This window comes from Metopolophium dirhodum, chromosome 1 (assembly GCF_019925205.1).
Source record: "Metopolophium dirhodum isolate CAU chromosome 1, ASM1992520v1, whole genome shotgun sequence".
NCBI lineage: Eukaryota > Metazoa > Arthropoda > Insecta > Hemiptera > Aphididae > Metopolophium > Metopolophium dirhodum.
The window spans coordinates 49,824,656-49,849,491 of NC_083560.1; the positions used below are offsets into that span (position 1 = coordinate 49,824,656).

Below are 24,836 nucleotides of genomic sequence, written 5' to 3' on the forward strand. Positions count from 1 at the left end.
CTATTATCTTAATTTTTTATTTAAAAATTGAAAGATCTCTTATGACTCTTTCCTTGAAATCTGAAATACAATAATTAAAGTTTGTAAATTATATATAATATACTTATAGTTATTAACTAAATACCTTTGTCTGACATTTCTGGATGAAAATACCTTAGTTTTTTTTGGGTTAAGTTCAGCCATATCGCAAGGTGAAGGAGAAGCATTCTCTAGTTTTTAGAGATTGTTTTAAATATTTTTGTATCCAGTGTGGTGGGTTTTTGAGATTTTTTATTTAAACCATATGAGTTAAAAGACTATATTTTATGGACTACAGATTTTTTAATTTCCGTTAGAATTTTTAAAAATCGTCCAAAATACATTTAATTAAAGTATTAAAATATAACAAACTAAATATTCCTACTAACAATAATTACAATTGCAAGTTTAAATTTTGATGATTTCAACAAATGTATATTGAGTTTAACGTAGTATTTTAAATGGTATTTACTTTTAATCGATTAATAATAGCAAAATTAAAAAAAAAATAAGAAAAAATGTTTTTTTAATTTTAATTGTTCAACATTTTTACATATAAAATCCAAAAATCCTTTTCTAAAATATTACCTAAATTACCTATGACTTAATTATATTAAAACATAATTTTATAATTTAATTACAGGAATAGTTATTAAAATTGAAGATGATGATCCTGAAAATAAAGCAATGGCTCTCAAAATGAAAAAAAATCATCTAAAAAATGCAATAACTACAGCAAAACAACAGGCAGCGGCTCCGGCTAATTTTTATATAAGCCAAGCAAGTTATACAAAAAGTTTGGCTAATGCATCAATTTCAACGAATATCAATCAAAAAAACAATCAAACAATCTTACCTGAAGATTGCGAATATGTAGAAAGTATAAAAGGTACGTTATTAGTAATTCATGTTTTGAAATGTCCTATGAAAACACTATATTTTATTATCTTTTATGCTATATAGGTAGAATACTAGAGTGAAAATTGAAATTACCTCTTATGAAATTTAAAGGCAAGGTTATTATCTATGCCCTAGGTAATAATAATCTTCTTCGGCATCTCATAGGTTTTTTTTATTATATTTCAATTTTAAAGCGAGTCTAGTATTTACTGGTTTTTTAGTTTCGGCGGCGACGGCGACGGTGGAAATAGTTTACTCGTTCAACGACTACCACTGCATACGTTCCTGTAATATTCAGATCGTTCGCGTTATTAACGTTTAAAAATACCCATGCACGGTGTTTCTGTCGTCAACGGACGGTGCTATTCGTGGCGGAAATGGCAGCAGTCTACTCGTTTAACAGTCGAATCACAGCATACATCCCTGATACATTCTGTTCGTTCGTGGTTTGTAACAATAATAATTCTTGTACATTTCCATAACCTATGTTTTCAACATATAGTATATACGCACTACACCAGTCCCGAAAATACTAAATAAGGTGGCTTATGGAATTTTAACTTGAATTTGATAGACCTATATATTTTGGGGTGCACAAATTGTAAAGAATACGCAGACCACCAAACCCTTAGGTTACACTGCATACCAGGGTATAACAGGAAGATCTGAAAAAAATAATGATACTTGAACGCGTATGACAAAAATTGTAAAAAAAATATTTTCAGTTATTACGTCCTATATTTCTTGACTTAGATAAATGTTTTTACCATTAAAATTGTTTTTATAATTTATTAGATTTACAAATTGGCAATTTTTATTTTTTTATTTTAAAATAATTTTTTTTTCATATTATACGTGTAATCCAAAAGACTACATTATATTATAGAAAAAAAAATTTAAAATATTGATTAGAACAAAAGTTATTTCACTTGGCACGTCTCTCTGTTAAAGTCTGTATATTAACAATAATTTCAAATATACCTATGTTTATGTATTATATTTTAATATGAGTGAAACAGTAACAGATTAAGACATAAAATGATCACAACTATTTTAACATGATTTTTCTCTACAGTAAATTATATTTATTTAAAATACTGCTAATTCAGACTTTAGTATAACGTGGTTCATCTCTCCTCTGTTAATTTCCCAAATCAATAATGCCATTACAATTATTTTTATTCAGTTATTTCGTTTTTTATTAAGGATTTTTTAACTCTGGCTGATTTGTACTAGAAGTAAAACAGCTTAAAGCTGCAAAATCTAGATTGTCAATTTATTTTTTATTTTTTTTTAAAAATAATATAGGTTTTATAGGTTTTAATATTTTTTTAATATTATTAATTATTTTATAAACAATGAAATATTTAATTTTCATAAAAAACACCATAACAATTTTTTTAACAAATAATGAAATGCTCATACAAATTTAACTCGACATTAATATTGTCGATATTAAATTTAAAAAAAACTATAATATAAAGATCGACAATTTCATACTCCTATAAATAGCACAACATGAGTCAAAATATAATATTGAAAATCTTTAAGTTTATAGAAAATATTAATATAAACATTCAACGAAAATGCATGTATCTACTACAATTTTTTTTAGAGTTACACCAAAACCAAAATAGATTTGGTTAAAAACCAATTTTACGTAAAAATGTCCATTTTTCTAATTTTTTTTTAATTTACCGGGCGCATTTTGAAAATAATTGGGAATTTTAAATGCTGACCACCCCAATGCACCAAAAAGATTCACTTTCTTACCGGAAAAGATACTGAAGTTGAAAATTGGAGAATTATGTCAACTACTTATCACGCACGTCGCAGACAAACACAAAATATAAAAAAAAAACCACAAATCATTGTAAAATCAATACATCCATCGCTCGGCTTAGAAATTAAAAACAGGTCTAACCAATTAAATTAATTTATATAATTTGAACAGGCAAACCTGTTATCACAGCATGCTCCAGCTATAAAAACCTTACATTTATATAGGTATAGATACATTAGTATTTATTACACGTACATTGTAACCGGACCGAAAATAACCAGTTATAAAACCGGGAACCTCGTGTTTAATAACCCCCCCCCCCCCCCCCAATTTGGAATTATGAAACAAAATTAATTCCATTCGTTTGTGCTTTGTTTGTGCTTTTAATCCTGTCGTCTGAGCTCAACTCCTTCCAAAGTTATTCAATATTCAAAGTAGGGGGCGCTGGGGACATGCTTAGCCCCCTCCCACTTTAGAATTTCGGAACAGAATTAACTCCATTCGTTTGTGCTACAATGTGCTTTTAATCCCATCGTTTGTGCTCAACTCCTCTCAAAGTCGTGGGGGGGGGGGGGGGGGCTGGGGACGTGCTTAGTCCCCCCACTTAGGAATTTCGATATAAAATTATCTCTATTTATTTGTGCTTAACCCCTTCCAAAGTTATTCAACTTTGAAAGTTGGGGGCAGAAATGTAATCCCAGCTACTCCCATTTGTAAAACAAATTATTTTGTCCCACAAATCTGTTCACAACTGTTGTAACGAGACTACGTTAAATGAGCTACCAATTATGTGGCGAGCTCTACTGTCCAGTTACTACGTCAGCAACAATCCGCTCACTCGACGCGCGCTCTCACGTACGTCACATATCAAATATTGTCGGAACGCTCAAAACATAGTACAAACACACAATACAGATAGCGCGGGTGGGCGTACTAGTATTTCAACGGCCCACCGTCCGCCGGTATTTGATTTATCACTAATTAACCACCAGTCTCCAGATTCGTAATCAGAACGATACCATTTGTATCTAACTAATTAACGAAGAACACCAGACTTCCACACAGTAAAAGATGTTTCACAAACGGGGAGTCATACAAAAACACCTATCCCCACGGCTGAAACATGATATATACGGCCGCTCGCCAAGGCAGACATCTCCTATCCGTTGTGGTAAGCGCAGTACGAGCCAGGCGGTCTTTAAAAGCCGTTATACATGGTCGTACCAAGCGAGCCAAATACAACGATTCCCCAAGGCTGAAGCGAGCTAGACGGTCTAAAAGCTGTGTAATACATAAACGCTTACATACTCGTCCCACGACTCCGAGCTGTGACGATACCGACAAGTCAATCGTTGACAGCCAGTAGTTGACAGCCTATTCAAATCGTGTCGCCGGACCACCGTTAAAACGCATCGTAAGTGAGCCGCCGCTTATATTCACACAATGCACCACCGAGTCGTCGAGCCACCTGACAATACCATGCACTAAGATAAACTTAGTCCATGGTCAATACGCATCGCAAGTGAGCCGCCGTCCAAACGAGAGCCGCCGGGTCAACGTCGATCTGTACCACCAATGAGCCACAGTTAGAAGTTGTGGCTCAGAACCATAGACCTTATACTAATAGACTGGCCATTCATAAACCAAGAGCGGTCATCGATAGAGAGCGTTCTTCTTGTGTGACTTGTGCCTGCACGATAATAATTTTTAATTATTATTAATATTATTATTGTAGTGTATTATCAATGCGGGTACATGATACATGTTTTAATGTAACAATTTAAAAGATTGTTATTTGTTCCTACATTTCACGAACTATACCTAATACAGTTTCTTCTATAGTTCTATATTACATTATTTATTATTTGTCAAAATGGGCTATGAATGTTGTATTTGTAAAATTGGTTACACGGCAGATTCAGATGTCTCTTTATACAAGTAATTATTTTATAATTAAGAATTTTAAATGTGTAACAACAATTATTAATCTACCCACCAATCACCATGTTTATAACAGATTTCCTAAAGATGAAATATTGAAAAGACTTTGGTTAGATGCATGTTGTATTAATAACTTTGCCATCACATAGAATTTGCGATGAACATTTTACCAACAAAAGTTTCAATGAAAGCGGATATTTATCAAAAAAGCTGTACCATTTGTTGCGTAAGTAATTTGTGTAGCTGTTTTATTGTATAATATTTAATTTAGATACACATTTGTTATAGCCCGAGTGGTTGCAAAAGAAAATTATCTTTTGATAATATTACAAAGGATCATTTAGAGGATAATAAATTAAATACTGAATTACCTGTAAATATATCAAACCATGTTTTACCAGAGGAAAAAATTCAAAATATAACTGATGTAAGTATATAACTGTTATTTTATTTACTAAACACATATATTGTAAATGTATACCTATATTTTCAATACATCACCTACATCAACTTCTAAAAAAATCAAATTGTTCCCTAGATATATTAATGACTTATCTGTTGAAAATTTTAAAACACCTAGAAGAACAGAAAGAAATTTATCATTTGTTAAAAAAAGATACAATGAAAAACTTAAAAAAAATCATAATTTACAAAAGAAAAACAAACGACTTACAACAAAAGTGAAAACATTAAAAGATTTAATGAGAGTTTTAGAAAATAAAAATCTTATATCAGAAAATGCTTTTACATTGTTCCTAGTAAATTATATTAATGCATAATAAACTTATGTCTAAAAAAAATATAGTAAAATAAGTAAGTATTTTAGACTTAATTTTAAACGTCTACTAATAAATCAAATATAAATAATTAATATAATTTACAAATTGTAACAATGTAGAAGTATTTTCTGATATAAGATTTTTATTTTCTAAAACATTCATTAAATCTTTTAATGTTTTCACTTTTGTGTTAAGTCGTTTGTTTTTCTTTTGTAAATTATGATTTTTTTTAAGTTTTTCATTGTACCTATCTTTTTTTAACAAATGATAAATTTCTTTCTGTTCTTTTTAATTTTATTATACTTATAACTATTAATACAATTATATTTGTATTTGTATTTAATTTATTAGTAGAAGTATAAAAGTAAGTCTAATATACTTACTTTTTTACTATCTGTATAATAAACTTATGTTAAACTAATGTATTACTACTTATGTACTAATAAAATATAGTACTACTTAAACTACTTAGTGTCTTAGTTTAATGTGTATGATATAATATGATATATTAATTTATATAACCTTTTCATTATACTTATAAAGTTATAACTTAATACAATTATATTGTACTGATGTTTTTAGTCTTTGGGTTCTGAAAGTCTTTGTGAAATTGTTGAAAGAAAATTGCATTTTTAAATGAATTGAAAAATTTTGCTATTTCTTTACAGTATTACTCGAGTAAAGCCTACAATTTTGTACGGAAACAATTTTTAAACATTCTTCCGCATCCCAGTACATTAAATAAGTGGTATTATGTAATAAATGGGGAATCTGGATTCACAAAAGAAACATTTAATACTTTAAAACTTAAAGTAGCAGAAAATAAAACTGTCATTGGAAATTTGGTATTAGATGAAATGTCTATAAAAGATAAAGTTGAATTTGATGGTTAAGCATTCCATGGACTGGTTGATATGGGATCTGGGGCTGACTTAGATGGAGATAATGTTAATCGTGCCACAAGTGCTGTTGTATTTTCAATTGTTTCAGTAAATGGTAATTGGAAACTTCCACTTGGGTATTTTTTAGTAAAGGGCTGAAATTCAAGTGAACTTGCAAATTTAGTTAAAAAATGTTTAGAATTACTACATGATACTGGTGTAATAGTAAATTCCATGACTTTTGATGGAGCACACACTAATTTAAGTATGTGTACTAAATTGGGAGCTAACTTATATAAATAACCCTTCGATTTTTCTTTCCACATCCTGTATTAAAAGAACCTGTGTTCTTATTTTATGATCCGTGTCATATGATTAAACTTATTTGTAATACATTAGGTGACAAAAAAGTATTAATTGGGGAAAATAATAAGGAAATTAAATAAGATCATATTAAAAATATTTATAATAAAGAATAAAACATATATACTATTATAATGAAAAAATGAATGTAAAGCTTGCCTCACAAGTTCTCAGTAGTAGTGTAAGCTGTGCATTAACATTTTGTGAGACCATGGACTCAGAATATTCACTAATGTAAAATCAACAGCCGAATTCTGTATGATCAGGAATAATCCATTTGATATTTTAAACTGTCGCACCGAATATTCTAAATCTCCTTTCAATTTAGCACTAAGTCTATCAACTTTTGATAGATACTTAGATTTCATAAACAAGTTTGAAAAATATGTCCATATCCTAATGCTATCTAGCGGTCAAAAAGTTGTTGAATCACTCAGGAAAACTGGCTTTGTAGGTATTGTCTGGGGTTTGAAAAATCTTATTAACTACTACACATTTTTAAAAAATAAAAAGTATGATATTGAATATATTCTTTCCTATAAGCTCTCCTAAGATCATCTTGAAACATTTTTAGTTCAATAAGGTCAAGGGGAGGATATAATAACAATCATTCCTGTAAAGAGTTAAAAATTTCTTATAAAAAACTATTGGTTCATCATCATGTGAGTGGTTCACAATATGGCAACTGCCTTCCAGAATCTATGTTGAAAAATACAACTATATCTGAATCTGGTTCTATACTTTTAGATGATGATGAATGCAATGAAAATTTAGAATTTACACAAAGTGATGATCATGATCACAATAATATTGAAACTTCTTTAAAATGCAAGAAAGGTGGCCAAAAAAATTAATTATGATATATATATGTAAAACATTTTTAGTAGATAACTTTAAAAATAGCCTAATAAATTAAAAGATATAAATAATGCATTAGTGAAACCAAGCAAAGATGTATCATATATATGTAAAGTAATTTAAAAGAAAATTTTTTTATTTTTTTTATTTTTAAACTAAAGTATCATACAATCTATATTGACACAGTACAATAAGCATAACGCATGGTTCATTTAATCTTATATGTAATGGCTTGAAGGTCTTGATGGAAGAAACCATCCAGTGAAGGTACTTCGGGAAAAGAAAATTAAATGCAAAGATTTGAAATACATATTTTCTAAAAATTTCATGTATAACATTTATATAGAAACAAAAAGAGAAGTGTATGGGTCTGAATTTAAGTGGATGTATAATCATGTTAGTGGCCAGTCATTGTTACTAATCATTGGAATCAACTATTAACATTAATTATAAGTTCTTATGTACACCTTAAATTAAAAAGCATTGGAAAACAACAAAAAAAAATGCATTTAGGTATTAGGAAAAAACTTACCAAATTAATTTTATTCAATAATGAATAACACTTAGGTAGTTAGGTGTGCAAATTGTATGTTTAGGTCATATTATATTTATAATTTTAATAATTACAATAAATAATTAAGTATCATATTTATTAATTTCTTTTTTATATGTTAAAAGTACCTAACAGGTATTGTTTTCTAGACAAGTTAAGTTTTATTATTATTGTTTTGAATATTATATTACATTATAAATTGTTATGTTTTTAATTTTGTTTAGTATCTATTTTGTTAAAAAAGAAAAATTGTGAAGCATTACTTCAATACAACGCTTGTGAAGAGTTTGTTGTCCTAATTATAGTTTTTGTAGTTTATTCGAGAATTTTTCAATATTTATTAATTAAAGGTGTGTATTATACATATTCTTATATAACAAATGTTTATACTAAATTGTTATATTAACAATTTAAGAATATTAGTTTTTTTTTAATAATATTGTACTTATTATATACCTATAGGTAGTATACCTACTATAAGTATAATTGAATAATTGTTGAATACCAGTTGTTTATATGTACTATCTATAAAGTTTGCCCACTAAAATTTTCGTATCGTCTGCAAGGTACATATTATTATCTATATTTTCTTTCCAAATTAATTGCAACCATTTGTAACAAAAAAAACACGTTTTTTAAGTTTTTTATCCTAAAAACCTGAGCATTTTTTTTTAAAAACAAAATTTAAATTTGTATGACTAATTCAAATTTTTTAGTCGATAACTTTTCTCCATTACGATTATTATTATTTTAAAAGTATATTTCAAAAAGTTTATAGCTAGGTAAAATATAAAAAGTACTTTACTTGGATAAAATAAAAATAGAAAATTGGTGTACATTAAAATCTATCAATTATCTATAAATCATTATATATCAATTTAGATTTTTTATTCATAGTAAATTTTCATCAATTCATCAAATTTGATTTTCTGTTTAACATGGCTTTTTCTTTATCAATTTCGATTTTTTATTCAACAAGTTTTTTTTATCAAATTCAATATTTATAATTTTTATAATTTTTGATTTTTTTAATTTTTATGAATTTAGATTTTTTTATTTAGTCGATTTTTCATCAATTTTGATTTTTAACTTAACATTTTTTCATCAATTTTTATTTTTATTCATATTATATTTTTTTCAACATTTTTAATATTTTTTATGATTTCTAAAAGAAAATGTTGTTCTTAAAACGTTTTACAAACTGCTTACAAACTTTCAGTTATGTTTTGACGCACATTTTTGAAATAGGGGGGGGGGCTTGTGAAATATAGTTCATTAGTTCTAAACTAGACAATACATTTTAAAGGTACTAAATATTTTATATATTCTTGATATTATTTATTTTTTTGCATATTTATTTATATATTTATTTCTGGCAAACTAAATGTTTTACGACTTAAGACCATAGCGATAAAAATGATTATGTGGACAGTCTTAAACAGATTCACAAGACAAAATAATTTTTTTTACAAAGGGGAGTCAGCCCCCAACTTTCAAAGTTGAATAACTTTGGAAAGGGTTGAGCACAAACGACGGGATTAAAAGCACAAACCAGCCACAAACGAATGGAGTTAATTTTGTTCTGAAATTCCAAGGGACTTATGGACAATGGAGCTTAATATTTAATATATATATTTAAAAAACATAGAGACCATAGTCATAAACCAATGAATTTGTCTCGTTGGTTAACTCTGTGGCCTGCGTCGATTTAAAATTTCATAATAATCGCGCGTAATGTAAAATATACGGAGGCAGAGGCAGTCCGGCCAGGTGGGACAGTGGGAATAGCCCTACTGGGCCGCAGGCTTTCTAAGGCCGCCGGCCTGAATCATTTATACATTTATATACTTTATACTAAAACAAAACAAAATATAATAATAACTATCAAAATAAATCTATTTAGGCATATCCTATACAATAAATTATAATGATATTAAAATCTTTATAAATGTGGTTATCACTAGCATTGGTTTTATAATATACTATATTATTAGTATATTATAAAATCAATGTCACTAGACACAAATAAACAATAATATAAATATAAGCAATATAAATTTAATTCAGCCCGGAATTGCTATTTATAGCTTTTAATAAATAATAAGGATAATTTCGTATTTTCATTGAAATACATAGGCTGGGTGGTGGTCGACTATGTAGCTATGTAAATTCATATTAATGTGAGTGAGTTATTTGATCCAAAAATAACAATATTGTTTTTACGAACGTGTGCAATTGCCGACTGCTAATCTGTAAACAGTTCTAACTATAAACACATATTGCCCATATTCAAACTAATAATTTAGCCATAAGAGCATCATTTTTACTACAGTGCACCTATTAACGTTCAGTTTGTCGTTTATTAATGTTTTATTACATATTGATACTGTGCATTTTAATTTATAAATATGAATTCTTAAAAACAAAAAGGAGAAGCTGCCAAAGAACGTGAAAAAAAAATCAAATTACAAATTGCTGCCCAATCATGTCATAACTTATTAAATTTGTTTAAGAAACCAATAAATCAGACTGATCAGAGTGGCGATCAAACAAATAATGAAAATTCAGTAAGTGTTCATTTTTACAGTTTTAATTTACATATTTACCCAATGCAAAAATATTTACTTTTGATTTGATAAATCATTGGATATGAAAAACGATTCTAAATAGAGATAATCAGTCTAGGATATTTTTTTCCCCATTTTCCAAATTTTTCTATTGTTTTTCCTGATTATTTTGAAAAATATGGTGAATTTTAAAACAGGACCTAACTTAAAGTACTAACTAGATTCAATTTCCTAAATTAAAATGTGCAAAAATCAAGCATTATTTCTGCTCCAAAAAGTGTAATTAGATACATAAAAAAAAATACACATCTTTGTAAAACAATACATTCATTGTTCCACTCAGAATTAGTTATTTATACTACACATAATAATTTATGACCAACATTTAATGAAATATTAAATTTATGTAAATAAATCAACGCTGTAAAAAGTTACTAAAAAAGGTGTTTAGGTATCTATATTATTATTTTTTACACACTAAACATACATTATTGTTATACAAATTATATATAAAAGTACATTTGTTCAAATTTTAGCGTGATAGTAATTCTACTGCTATAATTCAAAAGAATCATCTGTATGAAAGTGATTTAACAAGTCACGTTGATATTAATTTAAATTCATCCATTATTATAAATCAGGTAGACACAGCCACAGAGAATTTATTGGTAAGATTTTCAATATTATATTATTAAAAAAGGTGTCTATCTACATTATTATTTTGTACTCCCTTAATATACAATATTATAAGAATGTTATCGATTATACAAATTATGTATAAAAGTATATTTGTTCAAATTTTAGTGTGATAGTAATTCTACTGCAATAGTTCATAAGAATCATCTACATGATGGTGATTTAACAAGAGATATTGATATTGATTTAAATTCATCCATTGCTATAAATCAGATATGCCCAGCCACAGAGTATGTATTGGTAAGGTTTTTAATATTAAATAACTAGTAACTGCTAATTATATTGGTCTTACAAACAAATTAAACGCATTTTATTGCTAAAAGTAAATACACAGTATAGTCAGTATAGCTCTTTTTATTTTAAAAAATATTTTAATGTTAATAACCCTTCTAATTACATCTAAATCAAAAAAATATTTAAATCTTCAGGTACACAAATTTATTTTACACTTTTGCATCCTCTTTCTAACTTAATTTTAATTCAAGCACTGCTACAAAATCTCAAAAATGTATTATAAATAAAAATAATAAAATCATAATAGATGATTAAAAACTATGGATACATAGGTCATCGATTATCATACTACTTATTAAAATGATTTTCAATTTGATTTAAGAGTGTTTTTTTTATTATTTATAGTGTAAATATACAATATGTAGACATAGTTAGATCTTAAATAGTTAGGTTTTTATTATTAATTTAATTTGAACTTATATTTTAGGAAGCTGAATCTCTAGAGTATCATTTGCCATCTAATGATGAATTATTCAAACTAAACAAAAATGCTGATATCCTCCAAAAATTAAACTTCATCAAAAAACATCCTATCCAGCCATCATTCTTCAGCAATATCCAACTAGATTTACAAAAGCTCTATTTTAGAAAAACATCAGATGGCAAAAAAATTTCACGAAAGTGGTTATCAGTCCTCTGTATTGATAATGAACTCAAAGCTTTATACTGTCCGTTTTGTATTGCATTCAGTTCATCTCCTACTACATTTTCTAATGGATGTAATAATTTTAAACATATCCATGAATTTGTTAAAATACATGAAGAATCGTTAACACACAGGCATTCAGTAGAAGCCTATATTAAATCGTCAAATGATAAATCTGTTGAATTTGGTATTAATAACAATTTAATGGCATTAAAAAAAAGTCAAATACAAGATAATATCCATGTTATAAATGAAGTTTTTGAAATAGTTGAATTTCTTGGTCGTCAAAATTTACCATTTAGAGGTCCTAGAAACTCTGAAAGTCTGTATAAGTGAAACGATGAAGACAATTTAAACAAAGGCAATTTTTTGGAGTTGGTTAAATTTACAGCCAAACGGGATGCTACATTATACAAACATTTGAATGCGGCTATAAAAAACAGCAAACGCAGGAAAGACAATTTGGAAAAAAAATCATTAATGTCTTGTGGCAGGGGTTCACTTGTAACTTTATTGTCTAAAACTACTGTGAAGAAAGTTATTTTATCTATTGTGAAATCGATAAGAGATAGAACTAAATTAGAATTAGGTGAACAAAATTTTAGTTTACAGATTGATAGTACATAAGATGTTGGTGTTGTAGATCAGGCAGCAGTATGCATCCGATACATTTATGAAGGAGATGTAAAAGAAAGGTTATTTGCTTTATTAAAAGTTGTCGATTCATCAGGAAATGGCTACTATGATATGTTAAAAAAACTTTTTTCTGAACATTCCATTAATTTTAATCATATTATTGGTGAATCATTTGATGGAGCAGCTAATATGAGAGGGGAGTATTCAGGACTACAATCTAAAATTAAAAGTCAAGAAAATCAAAAAAGTGTTTATATATGGTGCTATAGTCATGTGCTTAACTTATGTGTATGTGATACTTGTAAAGGCGTAGAAGCTAAAAAACTGTTTGGATTTTTGAATCGATTATCAACATATTTTAGTGATTCTTATAAACGTATGCACATATGGTTAAGTGAAATTGATTCAAGTTTGGGGTCTAATAAATTGAAAAAACTTCAAAAAATAGGAGAAAACAATACGCGATGGGGGTCGCGAGAAAAAGCACTGTTTTGGATTTTTGATGGTGATAAATGTCTTTTTCCTACAGTTGTAAGTGCTTTGCATCATATTTCTATTTCTAGAAATTTTGAACCTAAAGTTTGTTCAGAAGCATCTTCTTTATTAGATAATTTATGTAATTTTAAAATAATTCTCACAGCTCATATATTTTTGAATATCTTTAAAATTATTGGGCCAACGTCACGTTATCTTCAGACAAGAGGTATGGATTTATTATCAGCTTGGAGTATGATAGATTCTGTTAAACAAGAAATTGGACATTTAACCTTTGACAATATTTTAGAAAATTCTGTACATTTTTCCAACAATATGAATGACTTACTTAATAGTATGAATCTTCCGGATTATTTATTAGTACCAAGTACTTTACCTATTACTAGGCAAAGCAGAAAAAAAAGAATGTATGATGAGCTATGTGCAGACGAAACACCAGAGTTACCATTAGACAAGTTCAGAGTTGAAACTTATCAAACAATAGTTGATCAGATTAATAATAGTTTAAATGAACGCTTCACCAACAACAATCAATTGATAGCGGATGTTCAATACTTGATACCTAAAAATTTTGAACAAATAGAACAAATGCCAAACACAGCTTTAAAACACTTGGCCAATTTAGCAAATTTAGATCACATACAACTTTGCTTAGAACTAAATAATTTTTCTAAAATGTATCCCAAGTTAAAAATGTCTACAACAGAAAGAACTAAACAAATGTGTTTTTTTGGGGGGAGCTAATCACCCTTCAGGCCACCTCTATTTGGGCCGGTGACCGTGATTTCCCACTGGGCCGAACACCCCTCAGTACGCCTCTGTACGGGGGGATGACATTGAAAGTGTCAATCCCACGAAATCAATTTTTTCGTAATGTGTTCTATAAAGATACCTATCTAGGTGGTTCTAGGTCACTTTGTACAGTCGAGCATTAAAAGTGCAAAATGCGGACACTTTGTACGGTCGGGTATAAAAATACATTTCAAAATTTTATTGTTTATTAGAATTTATAATTACTCGTTTTGTTTATAATTACTAAAGACCTAATTTGTTTAAATTTAAATTAATTTATTAGTAATAAATACTACTTTTTTTCCTGAGGAAAGGGGTGGCATATTTAAAAGGGCCTTGGACAGCAACTTTTCTAAATCCGGTCCAGCATACTAGTTATTACCTGCTAATACAGGGTTACCGAACGGAACGCAAAAAAACGGTTCAAGAACATTGTTGTTGTTCATAAACAAAAATATAATGGAGCGAAACAAATTACTTCATTTAGTTTATAGGTCCTTCTTATGAAATAACATTATAAACTATTAAGTTCAAGAGCATTTTTAGGTCATTTGTAGATGCCCAAAAATCTCTGACTACGTTTAATCTCGTTTGTCGTGTACCAAACATCTGACAAAAATGTTAACATCTTAATTGACTTTCGAACATATCATAATACGTTGATCTACAAATTTTACATCGAGTTACACAATCGATTACAAGCTGTTTTAAATTCATCTTTTTTAGAGCTTCCAAATTATTTAGTAATTTAAACGTCTTCACCAACCTCCGTGATTTGTTTATAGTTGATTTTACACATTCTATTTTGAATACATCTAGTATCGATAGTTGTTAAGTGTGAGGAGCACATCGCATATCCCCTCAATACCTGCGATATTTTGACTCCTGCGCCCAAATCGTAGCCTGCGACCAAAATGCTGCGCCCAAAATGATGGTTGAAGGCAATGTCTCTTGATTACTTTTATTTTCTTGTTCGTTTATTATATTATTTTCTTCATCAGAACATTCAGAAATATTGTGACTATTTTTCGTCTATGTGCACTTGGTCATCATCAAATTATTTTCGTTTTCAGAAACTTATCCATTATACTCGTAGTCTCTATTTATTTCGCGATTTAATGAAACAGTTTTCAACGTAGGTATTCGCTCCATTGTCCGTTGTAATAGAATAAATAAATTCCGGATTTAAGCTATACATTTCCAATGTTTTTAAAAGTACACATTTTAAGTTGGTAGATGAAGTTTGATTAACAACTGTCGTAGCCAAATCCCTAATAATAATTTTTCTTAAATTGTCACTAGTTCCTGGATTGGTGGCAAATGCTTGCCACACATACACGTGTTCAAACAACCTTACCCTCCCCACAGTAACAGACTAATTACCTCAGTTGTTGAAGCCTTAACTAAAAAAAAAATTTTAATAAATTTAAAAATCTAAACATTTTTAACAATAGGTACCTATTGAGTTTAAACGAAACATTGAAGAGGATAAACAACGTAAATCGTAAATCGCAATTATAAAATACCTACTGAAGTACTTAAACGGGCTAAAGCTTAACTAATATGAAACTATAGACGTGCGAATAATTAAATTTCAGTCTATTTCAATATAACAACCTAATTTAGTACTCGCTTTATAGAGTGGCGCCGAACCCTATATTCAGGTAGGGCATCTGCCCTACCTCATACTATTTTGGTAGTGGGTGGGTGGTGCAGTGGTTGGGTCAGCTAGTTTATTATAAGTTATAGTAAATTATAAATAAAAATAGTTTATAATTAAGTCTTCAGTATTTAGGTAGACTTATTTATGTAGCCTAAAGCCTAAAACCACAATAATATTATAGTTAATAGATATATACATAGGTATACGATGATAATATTATTATATCATTAATTTTGTTGTCAATGTTTGGTATATAATATACTTATCTATGGTTTGGTTATTATGGTCCATGTGTTTAAGTGGCTTAGCCAGTGTTAACGTGTAGCGAAAAAATTCGTTACGAGTGGATATTTTAATACGAAAATAGAATTATCAATATAATATTATTATTCGTGAAACGTTGAATTGTGCCGAGTGGTGAGGGCGCTGCATTGTTGCGACGGGAAGATGATGATGAAGAATATGATATTGATGTTGACCCTAATATTGATATGGATGATGATAATGATGACGATAGAGACAGAACCGAACAAATCAAAACAAATATGGCCAGCACGCTAAAATTTTTTTAAATTTTCTGTACAGCTAATTTAGCTAGTCTTCCCAAATCTGTTTTATGTTCTAAAATTAAGTGTAACTCTACCAGTTACTAGTTGTAGTGTAGAAAGAAGCTTTTAAAAACTGAAGCTTATTAAAACTAAATTAAGAACATCTATGATACAAGATCGACTTCAACATTTAATTAAAATCAGCTGTGAGAGAGATATTCAACCAAACAACGAAAATATAATTATTTCTATGGTAGGCAAAAACTGGTACAAAAACTAAATAAATGTTTAATGTACTAAAAAATTTAAGTTTTTTGTGCTTTTATTATTTTATTGTTATTATAATTTTAATTTAAAATAATAAAGTTTATCAAAGTTTGTATGATTACTACTGATATGATTTAATAAAATAATGTGCTGTATAGGGATATTATACCTTTGTAATATCAAATATTTTTTGTAAACGTCAAATATTATTGATCATGGGATGGGGTGGTGGTGTTTCATAGTTTTAAAAGTTTGTCCTACCTGATTTTTTTGGTTTCGGCGCCACTGTGACCTATACCTATAGTATTTAACAAAGCCACCAGTAAATTTATTTATTTATTTTTATTTATATATTTTTATTCTGAGTGAAGCGAAGGATCGGATCTATTAGTTTCACAATGATGTTCATATTTATTTTTTTGTCTACAGATACTTTTTGGGGTAGTAAAATTTGTCTAAAAGTTACGTTCAGTCACTCTATGAATCAAACATTTACAAATTGTCCCTCTAAAAATGTTCAGGTGCAACATTTAACACATAAAACACAACATATCTACAGTGCAATCTTAGTTTTAAAACTTTTCATAAATATATTATATAGTTTATTTATGTAGGTATAATTTAAGTATTTAACAAAATATTATTTTATTTAAACCATTTTGCACAGTGTCCCATAATTTTTAGTGCCTGCCTTGATTGCCTCCGTCTTACAAACGTTCACATAGGTATAATATAGCGATTCACCATCGGAACATATTACTATAAAACGTTCTTCTGATTAAATATTTAAGAACGTATAACTTTAAAACATTCGAGAACGTATTACTGTAAAACGTTCTTCTGGTTAGACGTCCAAGAATGTATTATTTCAAAATGTTATTCTGATTAAATGTACAAAAACGAATCACTTAACAATGTTTATTAGGTCTATCATTCAATAACTTTAATTTTTTCAACGTTTTTTTTAAAGTATTAGTACTAGGCTCATAGTATTCTGTCACATCATTATTTGTTTCTTCTTCAGAATTGGTATCTTGAAATGGTATGGTTTCATTTTCTATGTCGCTGTTTGACCCTTCCAAAATGGCTGAAGTAACATTTACATGCGGAGCAACATTATTTTTTTTTTTATAGTAACGAGGCACTAAAAAACACAAAATATAGATTGTAATAATAATTTATGAAATAAGTCTAAATATTATTAATTATCAATATCACCCCTCATTAATTATCAATCTCACCCCACAGTAGAATACACTTTGGTAACAGTTGAATATTCAAATAAAATAAAAAGTACAAATGGGATTATATTCCCAGTTAACTAGTCAAGTTATAAGTAGTAAGTATAAATAAATATAATAATGTATTAATTACTTTGCGGGGGAATTTTTCCCAGCACACAAAACCTTAACTAAATATTGCTTTTAAATTTGTAACGATGACGACGTAAATAACAAGAAAAACCGTTTTATCGACTATTATAGTAATTTATTATAATAATTTAGTATTATATCACTTAACCAATTAATAGAAAAAAAACACTTTACTTTAATCAGTGTTAACCACTGTCAAAGAAATAATTGGATAAAAATCAAGGCCTCGTGTACATTGGTGAGCGGCGCGTCGGAAAAAAAATTTAAACCCATTAATTTAAATCAGATTGTGTACATTGATTACTAGCGGTGAGCGGTAGCGGCGCGGCGCGTCACAAATCAAACATGTTTGAATTTTACCGCTCGCCGCTCATGCGAAATATTTATATTTTATATCCAATGTAAAAATAGTCTCGATTATTTAATTTCTGTCCTGGGGATGAACATCAAAACGTTGAATTTGCTATTTAAAGAATTGTACTCAGTTTCCCAAATAATAATAATAATATGTGTTCAGTGGATTTCTGTTATTGACTTGTTGACTTGTCAGATTATTATCATACAGTATAGGTTCACTGTTCAAAGTGAACACATTTGCTAATTTGTTCATTAAATGTTTTAAAATGTCCAAGGCAAATAATATAAATAATGATATGCGAGAAATTTTAATTTCGGAGGTTCAAACTAGACAGTAGGATATAATAGCCGATTCGAAAACACTGATCCCTCTGATCATATGATCATATGATCCTTATGATCCTTCTGATCATATGACCCCCCTCTGATCCTCCACACCTTCCGATCCGATACGTTTACAACACATATATTCGCGCATGCGTACAGTCACTCCACCCGGCAGACCGACACCACTCCACCCGGCTGACCACCACTCCACCCATGCCGACCACCACTCCACCCCACCTGACAGTTCACCTCTCCGCCCTGGCTGTCCGCCGCCGACACCACTCCACCCTTTCAAGCCACAACTGTCACCACTCCACCCCGGCAGACCGCCCGGCTTCGGCCGGCCCCACCACCCAGGCTGTTATACCCTCAACATCGCACAACCCTATCCCGCGTTATCAGTTATCAGATTGCTGTGAGCAGTTATCATAATCTATTAATAATTATTTACAATTTATATGTGTACGTAGTACATCAGAAAGTTATTATTTAAAAAATATATTCGTGTAGAATGTGATACGTATATGATAATATAACGCAAACAAAAAAAAAACATGCACATACATTTGTCCGCCGCCGACTGTACCCTAACCTGCAAGGTCACCGCTGAATGACCTCAACCACCCAAACCAAACATTTTAAGATACAAGCGTATAACGTGTTACAGTCGTATGACCTACATATTATTGTTCGTCTTAAAAAATGCGCGCATCAGACAAGTGTGTATAAGTGGTAAACACCCCTTACCAGGAGTCTATTGTAATACTCAGTGCAGACCAAGGACGATACGATAATTTTATTACAGGTGTCAACCCCTCACAGGGGTGTTTACTCCTACCACTGTGCATCTAATGTCCAAGTCTTTTTATAATAATAATAATAATAATCACTGGAGACCCAGAACAAGCCAGTCCACCAACTTGTAAACTACCGTCCAGTACGTAATCAGTCTTAGTTCGTTGTACACGTTTATTTAAAAAAATATTATTATTTAAAAAAAAAAAATGTTTAAATGCGAGCAGTGTCCATCGGTGTTCGCGCGTAAAGGTAATTTGATTGCTCACCAAAAAAATCACGATGGTGTTCGTTTTCCGTGTACCGTCTGCCCGTCGATATTCACGTACAAATCCAATCTCAATAGACATTTGAAAAATGTGCATGGTATGTTTATTTTCATTTTTTATATTAATTATGAGCTGTTAGGTTTATTTTTAATATTTAATTCAATATTTATTTTATAAGCTGTTGCACGCGCTCGACCACAACGAGGTGAAATTGAGATCGCTTCGAATATTGTAGTACCAGACCTAGCAGCAGGTCCATCAAAACAGACTAGCAATGTTAATAATAATATGCTGAACGATTATTTTAATGATGGGTATGATAAAATGTTAGCCGAAGTACCTGAAAATTATCAAAGTGATACAGGTTAGTTTTATTTTATCTATTGGGACAGAATTAGTTTAGGTTTATTTTTAATATTTAATTCAATATTTATTTTATAAGCTGTTGCACGCGTTCGACCACAACGAGGTGAAATCGAGATCGCCCCGAATATTATAGTGTCAGATCTACCAGCAGGGCCATCAAATCAGACACAAAATGTAAATGATATGGATGATTTCAATGACAGAAACGATGAAATGTATGTGGAAATGCTTGACAATGCCGGACCATGCGATGCGTCAGGGAAGATTTTTTTTCCTTTGTCGGTGCTAAATTTATTTTTTTTTTTTTTTTTCTAAGTAGATTCTTATATGACTACTGTAGGGAATAAGCGTGTTCACGTTGAAAATACAACAAACCGTATTAAATCGAAAAAGGCTCGTATGGATAAGGCTAATGCATCTGGGTTCGTGGAGGTTAAATCCGCACATAGTCGAAAAATCGTATGGTATTATGCTAAAAATCTGGACAATTTCGAAAATTACATTTCATTTCTCGCTAATGTAAAGCCTAAACTCATTGAATTATTGAGAAGAATTGTTAGTGTTAATCCGATAAAATTTAACTTAAAACTTGAAGCCACATATAACCAACCACATGTAGATAACTCATCGCAAAATAGGTCATTTAAGACGGCAGCCCGAGAAATTTTTATCGATTCCGATATAAATTTATTAATAGAGCAGGCGTTCGCTACATTATTACACGAGGAGGAAATTTATGTAGCAAAGGGTAGTGGGTATGTACTAGAATCTATCGATGGGCTTTTATTAACAGTATACAAGTATACCCCCATGGGTAAAATCCCAAACATTGGACTGCCTGTTATTAATTCTGATAATGAACGACATGACGCGAATAACGATCCAAGTTCTAATACTACGTTGAACATGCAAAATAATGACCAGCAAAATGAATTGGATCAATATGAAAATCGTTCAGATATTTTTAACAGTGTAGCTGGTTCGTCGTATATTCAGCTTCATACTTCTATTACAAAAAGGGGGGCAACGATCAATCCGCAGAACACTGATCAACATTGTTTTAAATGGGCCATTCTGGCTAAGCATGTGACAGGTCCAAATAAACATCGAGTAGGAGATAATTATTACCGACATGAGAATAAATATAATTTCACAGGCTTATCATTCCCAACACCGTGGAGCGAAGTTAAAATATTCGAAAAAAATAATCCGACAGTACCTATAAATATTTACGGAAACAAAAAAATATCTCATCCGTCTTCAAAATATCCGAGTCATCACATTTTTCCATTAAAAGTGATAGAAAATGAAAAAGCCGATCATTTCGATTTAATTTTATACACCGAAGGTGAAAAAAGCCACTATGTATATATATCAAATTTTTCACGATTAATTCGTTCGCAAATAACTAAACACGGGCATTCAAAATATTTTTGTAAACGATGCTTCACGTCATTCGACGATCAAACGTTAAAATATAAACTGAGCGGGCGGCCAGCACTTGAGCAGCATACATTAATTTGTGGAGCACATAAGCCGATTCTACCCAGAATGCCTGATGTTGGCGCAACACTTGAATTTGAAAACTGGCAACATGCTCAACGACATCCGTTTACTATTTACGCCGATTTTGAAGCGCTGCTAGTGAAGACTAATGAGAAAAGAGGTAAACATACGACTGTAATACATAACCACAAACCTATGAGTTATGGGTTTTTAGTCAAGGCGTCCGAAGACGTCCCGTTAGAGCTCATTGAGCGATTTAATATACCAACCGCACCGGTGATTTATCGCGGAAGTAATAATCGAGAGGATGTTGCCAGACATTTTCTTGAAAATATCGTTGATGTGGGTCATAAAATCGAGGAATTGTTAAAGACAAATACCCCTATAGTGATGAGTGACGAAGATACACAAAAACATAATTCTAATAAAAATTGTAATTTATGTAAACGTAGTTTTGATACAAATGAGAAAGTTCGCGATCATTGTCACCTGACTGGAAGATTTAGGCAATCTTTATGTTCTCAATGTAATTTAAAATTAAAACAGCCTAAATTTGTCCCATGTTTTTTCCATAACCTAACTAATTATGACGCTCATTTTATTGTAACTGAGTTAGGATATGACGCGAATAGTATCAAGGTTATAGCAAACAGCGAAGAGAAATTTATATCATTTTCGAAATATATAAGTAGGTCGTTTACAATACGGTTCGTAGACACGTGTAGGTTTATGCCGTCGAAGTTGAGTAGTCTCGCTAAAAACCTTTTAACTAAGGATTTTTCAAAATTCCGCGAGAGTGCGAAATATTTTGATGATGCTGATATGTCTTTTGTCACCCGCAAGGGTGTATATCCATACGAGTATACGGATGGCTGGGATAAGTTGGACGAGCCTAGTCTACCACTGAAAGACGAATTTTATAGCACGCTTAAGGAGAAGGCCGTTAAGGATACGCATTATGATCACGCTATGGAGGTATGGAGACACTTCAGATGTCAAACGCTTGGTGATTATTCCGATCTGTACTTGAAAGTGGATGTGCTGTTGCTCGCGGACGTTTTTGAAAATTTCCGCGATCTATGCATGAAAACGTACAATTTAGACCTAGCTTTTTATTATACAGCGCCAGGTTTCAGCTTCGATTCCATGTTGAAATATACATCGATAAAATTAGGACTTCTAACCGATTATGACATGTTACTATATATAGAAAAAGGTTTGTAAATTACGAAAATTAGTTTTTAAATATTATAAAAATTATTATATTATAGGTATACGTGGTGGATTGGTACAGGCTAGCATGCGGTATGCTAAAGCCAATAACCCCAAGGTACCTGATTATGACGAGGCGAAGGAGAAATCATGGCTTATATATCAAGATTGTAAGTATAATTTATCAATTTTTTTTTTCAAAATTGTATTTATTTATTTTTAAAACTTTACAGGTAACAACCTTTACGGATGGGCTATGAGCCAGTACATGCCCTCTGGAGGTTTTAAGTGGGTCGAAGCCAAGCTAGATGGACTTAACAACTTGGATGAGACCTCCCCTATAGGGCGGATGTATGAGGTTGACGTATCGTACCCGGTAGATCTGCACGATAAACATAATGATCTACCATTTTTACCCGAAAACGGAATACCTGAAGGTTCAAAAGTAAAAAAACTTATGGCGACTTTTGAGTCAAAGAAAAATTATGTCGTACATTACCGTAGTCTCCAACAAGCTATTAAAAACGGGTTGATAGTTGATAAAGTATGTATTATTTTATACGCGTTAAACATTTTAACATGATAAATTTTACTCTAGGTGCATAGAGTCCTTCAATTCAACCAATCATCCTGGCTTGCAGAATTTATTAATTTGAATACCGAGATGAGGAAAAAAGCTTTGAATGATTTTGAGAAAGACTTCTTCAAGCTTATGAATAATAGTATTTTTGGTATTTATCTATATGTGTGTGTGTGTTTAATTGATTTTATACTAACCCTTTCAAAATTGTATAGGCAAGACTATGGAACAGGTTAGGCGGAGGATACATATGGAGCTTGTCTCAAATGATGCTAGAGTACAAAAACTGATCAACTTGACCACATTTAAATATGCAACATCATATAATGAAAACTTGAGTGCAATAACATTGGAGAAAAAAATTATAAAATTTGATAAACCTATTTATGTTGGTATGTATCAAGCATGTTTATACCCCTATTATTTTTTAATGGTCATTTTTGCAGGTCTAGCAGTGTTGGATATATCAAAGACAATGATGTATGATTATCATTATAGTGTAATGCAGAAGTACTATGGTGATAATATCAAGCTTATGTATACTGACACGGGTAAATAATATATTAAAACTAATCTCTTGTGTATACATAAAATATTAATATCATTATTACAGATTCATTAGTATATTTTATTCAAACCGATGATTTCTACGACGATCTTGTAAAGAACACCCACTTGCTTGACCGTATGGATACTGCTAACTTACCACGAGACCATCCGTGCTATATTGCAGAGAGAAAAAAGGTTCCGGGTCTGTTTTCGGATGAGTTGGATGGCCGTATTATGACAGCGTTTTGCGCGCTCCGTGCTAAATCTTACGCGTATAAAACCCTAGGAGTGGATGGTATTGATGTGATGGAAAATATTCGTGCAAAAGGCATTAGGGGCCACGTGGTTAAGAATCATATGACATTTGAGGGCCATCGGCGATGCTTGTTTGAAGGTATTGGGGTGGATGACGATAATAGACAGCTGAACATGTGTATACGTTCGTTCAACCACCAATTGACGACAGTCAAATCCAACAAAATAACATACAATAATTATGATGATAAGAGGATAGTACTAGAAGACAAAATCCATACACTAGCTCATGGTCATTATAGAATAGAGTAAGTTTTTAAAACAATTATAATTTAAAATATTAAACTTCAATTATTTATAAATTTTATAGAGATGCAGAGTTGGCTGAAATGATGGCTGATAGCGAATACTAGGCCATGTTTATATTTGTAAATACATTGTATAAAAACCATGTTCACCTTAGATTAAATTTGTATGTTACACTCTATATTTGTAAATACTTTATAAATGTAGTTATTAAAGTTAGAATAATCTAAAGCTTGTAAATATTCATGTAAATATATAAGC

At 30.4% G+C, this 24,836-nt stretch overlaps 1 protein-coding gene across 1 annotated transcript; it reads left to right on the top strand.

The window, feature by feature from the left end:
* Positions 1–23,907: 23,907 nt before the first annotated feature.
* Positions 23,908–24,757, top strand: LOC132937483 (uncharacterized). Its single transcript, XM_061004306.1, has 3 exons — positions 23,908–24,016; positions 24,079–24,577; positions 24,640–24,757. Exons 1-3 carry the CDS (start codon positions 23,941–23,943, stop codon positions 24,680–24,682), a joined length of 618 nt encoding a protein of 205 aa, XP_060860289.1. The 5' UTR covers positions 23,908–23,940; the 3' UTR covers positions 24,683–24,757.
* The last annotated feature ends 79 nt before the right edge of the window (positions 24,758–24,836 follow it).